Genomic DNA, 10,223 nt, shown 5'->3' on the forward strand with positions numbered 1-10,223 from the left:
AGTTCCAATTCTTTAGATTCAGGCGCCTTCCTCGCAGTCTGAAATTCAGAGTTTTGAACATGCAACACGATCGTTGCATGTGCCATTTGCGTTTTAATTTCTACACATGCTGCCCAATACTGCATTGAAGGGTTTCGTTTTTCTAACTGGAGCAGTATACTAGTAAACTCCTAATAGCCGACATTTTGACACTACTAGTAAACTCTCTTTTTTTAAGATGGATTAAGTAGTCTCTCTGATCGCATCGAACTTGTAATAATCTACTCGTACTACATCGGTTGTCGGTGTCGATCTGTTCTAAAAAACTGGTTATAATGCACACTCAACTTGTGTTTTATTCCTCTGCAAAAGAAAATCTACTAAGGACCAGCCTAGTTACTCCTGCCAGGCGATAATTAACAAAGTAAGCATTAAGCAAATGTGCAACTTGGTGTACTTAAAGTCCAATTTGGTTTACTGTACTTGCGTTTACCTCAAGTTGTCTAGGTATAGCAAGCAGGTGGTTTTTTGTGATCTGTGTCCTGCATCAAAAGGTTAAGCATGGCAGCACTTTCAAGTATGGATCTTGATGAGGAAACCCATGCATGTCAATGGACTATAAGATGTCTGTTAATTTCCACCCCTCATTTGCCAATACCAAAGAGGAAATAAAAATATATAACCATTAGTCCATATATGCTCCCTTTGTTTCAAAAATATAGTAATATATAGTATTGGATAAGATACAATTTAATACTATGAATCTGGACAGACCCATGTCTAATTTTATTTAATTTAATAGTAGTTATCCAGATCTATAATACTACAACGTTATTATATTTTGCGATGAAGGGAGTAGTATTAGGCTATTAGCAGCAAGCCAGCGACTACGAGCACCGTAGGTCCATATATAGGTAGTAGCCACTAGACACAAAGTAGAACTCTACAAGCAGCTTGCTTGCTCACACGGGCTGGTGTAAGTGTGTGTATAGTGTCCAAGATGGAGAGGGAGAGCAGCACACCGGCGAGCAGCTGGCTGGGGATCGACGAGGCGGCGCCGTTCGCGGGGAAGAAGGCGACGAAGGACGCCGCCGCCGCCGACGCCTTCGTCCGGCGATGGCCCAAGGTGGTGAACGCCACGCTGGTGGCGTTCATCATGACGATGCCGCCGCTCCTCATCCTCCTCGGCGGCGGCCGGCCCGGCGCGCCGGCGGTGTGGATCAAGTCGACCGTTGCCAGCCTAGCCGCACGAGGGGGTAAGTGACTGCAGTTTCTTGCTTACTTGTTACAAAGGAACCCGGTTGTTCTTCCAACATTGGAGAGGAACCTTGGGTTTTTCATGTTCTTCGTGCTGCTGTGTTTGCAAAATTACAGCTCAAGCAGAGCTGCAGAGGGACTAGTCTTTGGAATCAGTTCTTTTCTAACTAAGATGCAGATTCTAACTTGATTTTTTTGTTCATATGTTTCATACGGAAACATTCTATATAGATATTGCCTTAAAATATTAAAAGTATCTACTTTTTAAATTTATATTAATTAAAACCATATTAATTATATGTTAATAATTTTCTCATTTTACCATGAACGCTGTTGGAAAATTTCCATTTCCAACCGCTACATATTAGGAAATTTATTTATTTCTATTTTTTAAAAAAAAATATTCAATTTTTTTTGGAACTTTACTCGATTATTGATGGATAGTATTTTAGCATCTGATTATAGTGGGCTAGTGAATAATAGTGGGTATCTTAAGAATTGTGTAACATATTAGAACGCAGAGTGGAATTAAAATTATCTATATTCAAATTTTTATCTTGTTAATTCTTTTAGTGGGATATACATCGATAATTCAGGTGGTGCCAATGGGATAATTCCGCTTGCTTACCAGCCTAGACCTTATCCTCTTTATGTTTGGGGATTTGCAAAACCCATATCCAAGTCCAACACTAGACTTCATAATTAGTTGTGTGGTCAAGTCCATTCCATACTAGACTTTCTATGTTCACTAAAGTTTTACTATAGACTAACTTTAACGATCCTATTACTCTACACCACTATTTTTTTAAAAATATTACGTCTTGTCTCATGGCATGATAATAAAGCTTTGCGACTGCTTGCTTTGATCGGTGAAACATGTATTGTAGGCCTGTCCAACCTTCATACTGGGCTAAAAGAACCCAAGGCAAAAATTACAAGCACGGATTTTATGAGGTCTTTTGGGGTTTTCTTAGTTGTTTTCAATTTTTTGGATTTCTAATCATAAAATATATCAAGCCGGGCGAAGTTTGAATAGGTCAATTGTATTGGTTTATAGTATTGTTTTTGGGTTGAAATGCAAGCCCAGTGAGATGAAAATTTTCAAAACATGTCAAAATAGACATCACCGAACGGTTTAGGTGATATTTGAAATCTAGTTGACAAAATTTGAACGAGATTCCCTACATACATGGTACGAGAGCTTGAGCCAATGTAGGTGTTGAACTACTCATTTTGTTCAGTGATCAAGGACCGGACTACTATTTGGTTGATGGACTAAACATGCCAAAGCTGGCTAAGCTTTTGTGCCACACTTCCTAAAAAATAAAGCCACTTTTTATTTTTAGTCGATGATATGAGGGAACGGTTTATCCACCTTCCTAAAAAAGAAAGTTTTAACTCTAAAATTCCGTGTTCAATCCACACTACACTCATAATTTTAAAATATTTGGAGAGACATCTCTCCCTTCAAACCTCGTTTTATTTTACCTTCTTGTATAAGTAAAGCCAGTTTTGCCACACTGCATATTTCCCATGTTTACACTCTTTGGGCTTAAAATGTTGCTCCATTTCGCTTGCAGAACCCAAGAAAGACGTGCTTCTCGGTGGCCTGCTCCTCCCAGGATTCGACGAGCAATCGTGCGTCAGCCGGTACCAATCCGTCTACTACCGCAAGAACATGACGCGGCCGCCGTCGCCGCACCTCCTCCGCCGGCTCCGGCAGCAGGAGGCGCTGCAACGGCGGTGCGGCCCGGGCACGGAGCCGTACCGGCGGGCGTCCGAGCGGCTCAGGTCCGGCCAGAACGCCGGCGACGACTTCGTCGCCACGGTCGACGGCTGCGGCTACCTCGTGCTGATATCATACCGCGGCCTCGGCAACCGCATCCTCGCCATCACCTCCGCCTTCCTCTACGCCATGCTCACCGGCCGCGTCCTCCTCCTCGACCCGGGCAAGACCATGGCCGACCTCTTCTGCGAGCCGTTCCAGGCCACGTCGTGGATGCTGCCCGGCGACTTCCCGCTCGAGCACTTCCGGGACCTCGGCGAGGACGCGCCGGAGAGCTACGGGAACGTGGCGGTGAACCGGAGCGGCTCCGTCGCCGGCCTGCGGTTCGTGTACGCGCACCTCGACCACGCGGCGACGCCGGCGAACAGGCTGCTGTACTGCGACGACCACCGCCAGTTCCTCCACCGCGTGCAGTGGGTGATCCTGAGGACGGACAGCTACATCGCGCCGGGGATCTTCCTCAACCCGGCGTACAAGGAGGAGCTCGACATGATGTTCCCCAACAAGGACGCCGTCTTCTACCTCCTCTCCCGGTATCTCCTCCACCCGACCAACGACGTCTGGGGCATGGTCACCAGGTTCTACCACTCCTACCTCAAGAACGCCGACGAGCGGCTGGGCGTCCAGATCAGGGTGTTCGACGGCGACGAGCCGTTCCAGCACATCCTGGACCAGATCCTGGCGTGCACGTCGCAGGAGCGCCTCCTCCCTGGAGTCGTCGTGAGCGGCCACGGCGGCGGCGTCGCGCCGCCGCCGATCGCGCGGTCCAAGGCCGTCCTGACGACGGGGCTCAACTCGTGGTACCACGACAGCATCCGGGACATGTACTGGCGGTCGCCGTCGGCCACCGGCGAGGTGGTGAGCGTGCACCAGCCGAGCCACGAGCTGCACCAGCACTTCTTCCGGAGCACCCACGACATGAAGGCCCTCGCCGAGATGTACCTGCTGAGCTTGACGGACAAGATCGTCACCAGCGGCTGGTCGACGTTCGGCTACGTCGGCGCCGGCCTCGGCGGCCTCACGCCGTACATCATGATCAAGCCGGAGAACCACACGGTGCCGAACCCGCCGTGCGTCAGGGCCATGTCCATGGAGCCCTGCGACCACGGGCCGCCGTACTTCGAGTGCACCAAGAAAGAGATCGACAAGATCATCGACACCGGCAACCTGGTGCCTCATGTCCGATCATGCGAGGACGTGCCATGGGGACGCAAACTGGCTGATCCTATTAGCTAAACCAAAATAGTAGTATTAATACTGTTTTTGTTCACAATTTATACCATGTTTTTAGTTGTTTTTGCAACCTATGGAATAGAAAAATATACTCCTTTTTTGCAAATTAGCCAATAACTGTTCATAGAATATATGATTTATGAATGCTTGATCCTACATACTTCCTTGGATAATTTTACCATTATTGAGAAGTGATTGTATTGTTCTAGTGTAAAATTTGATACTTTCAAATATTAAAAAAAATTAGGATCATAAAATTTCTTTACTCCATCCATCTCATAAAAAACAAACCTATTACAGAATACGACTCTTCCGAGCTATGACTACAAATCTGAACAACTCTCATAATAGTAGGATTTTTGTACGTTTGTTTTTATGAGACGGATGCAATAAGTTCATTTATAGATGGAGAAAAATGGTCGTGTAATTCACAGTTATCTTGGAGTAGTAATTAATTCATTCATGGTTAATCAAAAAGCTTAATGCCTCCGGCTAGATCCTCACAGCGCTTGATGTGCCGTGTCACGTTCTCGCTGACGGCGAGCTTGCCCTGACATGTCGCGGCGGCGGGCGGCGGCTTGTGGAAGCAGGGCTCCATGGATACGGCGCGCACGCACGGCGTCCGGGGGACCTTGTGGTTGAACGCCGTGAGCAGCATCGCCGGCCGCAGCCCGGCGAGCGCGCTGCTCATGTACCCGAACGTCGACATGCCGCTGGTGAGCAGCACGTCGGCGAAGCTGAGCAGGTAGATCTCGGCGAGCGCCTTCTGGTTGTGCGCCCGCTTCCCCATCTCCTGCTTCTCCTCGTGGCTCGGCTGGAACACGCCCACCCACCGCCGCCCGCCGCCGCTCGCCGTCGCCGCGTGCTCGTAGTACTTGCCCTTCAGCCTCTCGTAGTACTCCACCTGCAGCGACGCGACCAGGATGGCCGTCGTCGCGCCGCCGCCGGACGTGTTCGTCCTGGCCGGCGCCGGCGCGTCGCCACCGTCGGTGTCCGGCAGGATGCGCTCCTGCGACGAACACGCCATGACCTGCTTGTACATGTCGTCGACGGGGATGGACGCCCAGGAGAACATCCTGATCTGCACGCCGATCATCTCCGCCGCCGGAGCGAGGTACGCGTGGTGGTATCTCATGACCATCCCCCACACGGAGTTGGAAGGGTGGAGAAGGTAGCGGGCAAGGAGATGGGTGACGCTCTCCTTCTCCGGGAACATCCACCGGAGCTCGTCCTGGAACTCCGGGATGGCGTACAGCGACGGGACGAAGTAGAGGTCGCTCTGCAGCAGCAGCCAGTTCACCTTGGCGAGCACGAGCTGGTCGTCGTTGCAGTAGAACCGCTCGTCGTCGCCGCGGAGGTCGTGCGCCAGGTGGAGGTACACGTACGGCGGCACGGACACCGGCGTCTCCCTCGCCGGGTCGCCGGTGATCTTCTTGGCGGCGAGGAGGTTCCCGTACGACTGGTTCGAGTGCACCCCGAGCCGCCACAGGTCGGCGACGGGGAAGTCCGGCGGGAGCACCCACGTCGTCGCCGTCTCGCCTTCGCCGCCGGGGAACGGCTCGCAGAAGTGGTCGGCGAAGTCGTCGGGGAAGTGGACGAGGAAGACGCGGTCGGTGAGCAGCGCGTAGAGGAAGGAGGCGACCAGCGAGAGCATGCGGTTGCCGAGGCCATTGTAGGGGAGTCCGACGAGGTAGTTGCACTCCATGACCTCCGAGCTGTGGCCGGACCGGAGCTGCTCGACGGACTTGGCGTAGCCCGGCGTGCCCGGGCCGCACCTCCGGTGCCGCGCCTCGTAGTCGCGGAGCTTCTGGAGGAGGTAGGGGGACGGCGAGAATGGCGAGCGCTTGTAGTAGCGCGGGGACTCGTGCCGGCTCAGGCACGCGCCGCGGTCGAAGCCGCCGCCGGCCGCCAGCAAGCCGCCGAAGAGCTCGTCGGCGCCGGTGGCCGCGTCGCCGGTGGCGCTGGGTTTGGAGGCGTTCGTGAATCCTGAATTTGATTTTGAGACGTGACAAAACAAACTGTAAATTTTTTTTAGCAAAAACATACCAGGTGAATTGAGATTCTTAATTTTAGCTCCGCGCGCGCAATTTGAAGTTTACATCACGCAATTTAGGATTTCAAATTCGTAGAAATTTAAGAATTTCTGAATCCACCAGAGATGATATTCGAAATTATGGCCCAGATGTAGGATTTCTGAATCCATGAAAGAGCTTTGGCCCACAAAATCATGGCCCAGGTGGATCTAGAAGGGGTTTAAAACCAAAAATCAGTCGCATGTGAAATACCAAATCCGAATAAATAAACCCGAAATGAGGGGAGAGTTCTCAACTTCTCTGATCACTGTGGGATCTTAAACTGTTTGGCGTGAAATCTGTTTGTTCCATGCAGGGATTGAACTGAGTAATCTCAAATCGCTAAAAGATGGACAAGTACATCATATCTTAGTTTCTTCCAAGCGTATTTACCAGTTGAAAATTAAACCACAACAAAGTACGTGCACAATTCATTTTAGTTTTCCAGTGATCACAAACTGCAAATCACACCAAAACACCTGCATTTTTTTTAATCTAACCGCCTCCAAATGTAATTAGGGATGCAAGTGGGTAGTCATAAAAACCCGCTTGTTAGTTCATTTCCTATATGTTAGTACAAAATTTGAAAGAAAACATGAATTAGAGGTGAGATAAGCGGACTAAAAAAACCCGCTTGCCCGTCCCGCTTGCATCCCTAAATGTAATCTCATACTGCAAATCACAAACATTTTACCTGCAGTAACAGCAGTCAGCCTCGCCGCGCTCTGCCAAACCGTGGACGCGCTGGCCCATCCGCCGAGCACCAACAGCGCAAACAACGGCACCGCCATGACGCAGACGACGCCGACGACGCGCACCGCCGCGCCGCCGCCGCCGGCGACGCCGCCCAGCTTCTTCCCCCTCGTCGCCATCGCCGCCGCCGGCTTGCTCCGATCACCTCTTCTTTGCACCGCACGTTCAGTGTCTCAAACTTCGTCAGCTTTTTATCACATTTTTTTCTCGCGTCCTTAGCTTGACATGCGAGCCACTGCACGTTGGAGAGGTGGACTTGCGTTCGGTTGAGTGCACTGTAGCTTCGTACATAGGTAGAAGAGGTGCAGCTTTGCGTGTCAGGTTGGGGACTTGGGGTTTGATCACAACAAATGTCCTGCCTGATACAGTGATACTATGATAATATATCTTTAGCTCGTTCGGATCATTTGATAATTTTAGTACGGTATGATGCACTATGCAGTATGATGACCTGCAATAGCTTGCAAACTGGGAGCTGACCTGGGTAACAGAGCCGGCCGGCCACCATGTGATAAGATAAGATGTAGTGTTATCTTAAAATGGGGAGATCATATCGTCAAAGTTTCAAAACCCACGAACGAAAAAGTGTGTGGTTTTGTTAAAACAGAAACAAAGGTGTACGACAATCCCATGTTTAGGGGTTTGACTAAAAATACGAGCAAGTAAATAATTATTTGGGCATCGTATGGAACTTATCAAGAAATCACGGCCCTGGTAGGCCCATTTGCAAGCCTAGATACTGGCGCTGTTAATATGCGGAGAAATTTTATGATCGTTAAAAAAAAATCTCGAGATACCTAAATTTTTTTTACCTCAAGGTACTTACCAAATTTTCCATTAGCAAGTGTGGTACACTACATGAAAAATGATTTTTTATGGCGTTTGAAAAATATTTTTCATGGCTACTATGAGAAAAAACCGCCAGCGCAAAAAATCGGGAGGGGGTGGGAGGTCATGGGCCGCCAGCGAAATCTGATTTTCGCTGGCGGCCACATTAAGAGGTCTGCTATAAAAATATTATATTTTTCGAAGCATACCTCTTAAATGTCCGCCAGCGAAAAACACTGTCTCGCTAAAAAATTTTGGCGGCATTTAAAACAACGCGCGCGAGATTCCTTCACAAACCGCATTTAAAACCGATTTCATCCCAGTACTGCCACTACCCACCCACTCCCACTGCGAGACCACCCACCCACCCACCTCTCTCCCTTCATTGCGCCCCCACTGGCGACGGCGAGTCGGCGACCATGACCACGACGACGACGGGCCGGACGACGACGACCACGGTGACTGGTGACGACGACCACGGTGACCACAACGACGAGCCAGGCCAAGGGCGGCGGATGTGCGGCGGCGGGAGGGGGCGGAGGGGCCACGACCGGAGGGCCTCCTCCTCTCCTCCCCCACCTCTCTCCCCTAGGGATGGGCAAAATAAGACTGAACCAAAGAACCGAACCGAAAAGACCGAGACCGAGATCGAAAAAACCAGTCTTCACTGTTGAAAGACCGAAATTTTTTCGGTTTATTCGGTCATGGGCCTCAATTAACCGAATTGACCGAAATAACCGAATTAGGCCCAATAGACTAGTTGGCCCAATAAGCCCACTAATAAGAAACCCTAGAGCCAGACACAGCCACGCACATCGTGAGTGCGTCATCCTCATCCCCATCCTGGACGGAGCGGTCTCCATCCGCATCCTCCTTCGCTCGCCAGGCGCCGCCTCCGCCTCCACCGCCAGGTGCAGCCTCCAGCCGACGCGTTTCCGCCTCCACCGCCAGGCGCCGCCTCCAACGCCGGGCGCTGCCTCCGCCTCCACCGTCGGGCGCCGCCTCGAGCTGGCGCGCCTCCGCCTCCACCGCCGGGCGCCGCCTCCAGTCGGCGCCCCCTCCGCCTCCATGGCTCCATCGCCGGGTGCCGCATCCAGCCGGCCGATTTGCTTCTTGTCTGATTCGTGCTCAATTTGCTATCACAATCTGCGGTCTAATTGTTGATTTACTTTGCTTTTGCTGTTTTTACAGTTAGTTTTATTGATTTGCTTTGCTTTTGCTGTTTTTACGGTTAGTTCGGTCTATGACCAAGACCGAACCGAACTAACCGAAGACCGATTTGCTCGGTCTTGAGATTTGTTGGAGACCGATCGGTCTTAAGATTACAAAGACCGAATTTTCAAAAAGACCGAGGAACCAAACTGAATTTTTCGGTTAGACCGAATGCCCACCCCTACTCTCCCCTCCTCCTTCCCTGCGCCCCCACTAGCGACGGCGACCACGGCGATGACGACGACGACGACGACGATGGGCCGGGCCACGATGACCATGGCGACCATGGCGACTGGTAACGGTGACGACGACCACGGTGACCATGACGACAGGCCGGGCCACGGGCGGCGGATGTGCAGTGGCGGGAGGGGGCGGAGGGGCCACTACCAGAGGGCCTCCTCCTCCTCCTCCTCCTCCCCTCCCCTCCCTCTCCCTCTCCCAGATCTAGTCGGAGGGAGGGGGCGTCGGCCGCCGCGGCGGTGATGGCAGGCGGGCGACGACAATTTTGTTGTCCATTTTGATGTTTGTTTGTATTGATGTTTCATATATGCATGTATTGATGTTTGTTTGTTGAAAATGAAGTGAGAAATTGATGTAGTGTTCTCTTAAGGTTAGATCTGATGTGGATTTGAATTGTTATGGATTTGAGATTTGGGGATGTGAATTGGGAATGCATGTTATTTTTGCTGGCAGCTAGAGGACAGCTGCATAGGGTTCTGTCAGCTAAAATCGATTATCGCTGGCAGCCGGTATAACACAACCGCTAGCGAAAATCGATTATCGCTGACGGCCAATAATCGCTAGCGAAGATCGATATTTTCTCTCGCCTTTGCTTTATGGCGGCTGTAATTTTCGCCAGGGAAAACCTAAAATGGCCGCCACGAAAGATGATTTCTGTAATAGTGGTACCTCCAGGTACCCTTTTTAAGGATGATAAAATTACCCTAATATACAAGTCCATCTTGCAATGGTTTTATCCAAGTACATGTTGCAAACTCGCAATAGTTTTGTTGGCGGCGATCGAATTGTGCCAACACATAACGACACCTTGTATACTAGTTCTGTTGTGCTACTTCAGAGGCGTGTGTTGGTTTATATGTCGA

The 10,223-nt window shown here is 50.6% G+C and overlaps 2 protein-coding genes across 2 annotated transcripts; one reads left to right on the plus strand and one right to left on the minus strand.

Moving 5' to 3' along the window:
- The first annotated feature begins 936 nt into the window (after nucleotides 1–936).
- On the plus strand, nucleotides 937–4,351 carry LOC127777782 (galactoside 2-alpha-L-fucosyltransferase-like). Its single transcript, XM_052304399.1, has 2 exons — nucleotides 937–1,235; nucleotides 2,817–4,351. The coding sequence occupies exons 1-2, from the start codon at nucleotides 980–982 to the stop codon at nucleotides 4,256–4,258; spliced, it is 1,698 nt and encodes a 565-aa protein (XP_052160359.1). The 5' UTR covers nucleotides 937–979; the 3' UTR covers nucleotides 4,259–4,351.
- Nucleotides 4,352–4,460: 109 nt separating this feature from the next.
- On the minus strand, nucleotides 4,461–7,316 carry LOC127777516 (probable fucosyltransferase 8). Its single transcript, XM_052304122.1, has 2 exons — nucleotides 7,022–7,316; nucleotides 4,461–6,241 (listed from the first exon to the last, which is right to left on the minus strand). The coding sequence occupies exons 1-2, from the start codon at nucleotides 7,197–7,199 to the stop codon at nucleotides 4,722–4,724; spliced, it is 1,698 nt and encodes a 565-aa protein (XP_052160082.1). The 5' UTR covers nucleotides 7,200–7,316; the 3' UTR covers nucleotides 4,461–4,721.
- Between the last annotated feature and the right edge of the window lie 2,907 nt (nucleotides 7,317–10,223).

The sequence above is a fragment of the Oryza glaberrima genome, chromosome 6 (genome assembly GCF_000147395.1).
Source record: "Oryza glaberrima chromosome 6, OglaRS2, whole genome shotgun sequence".
Taxonomy (NCBI): Eukaryota; Viridiplantae; Streptophyta; class Magnoliopsida; order Poales; family Poaceae; genus Oryza; species Oryza glaberrima.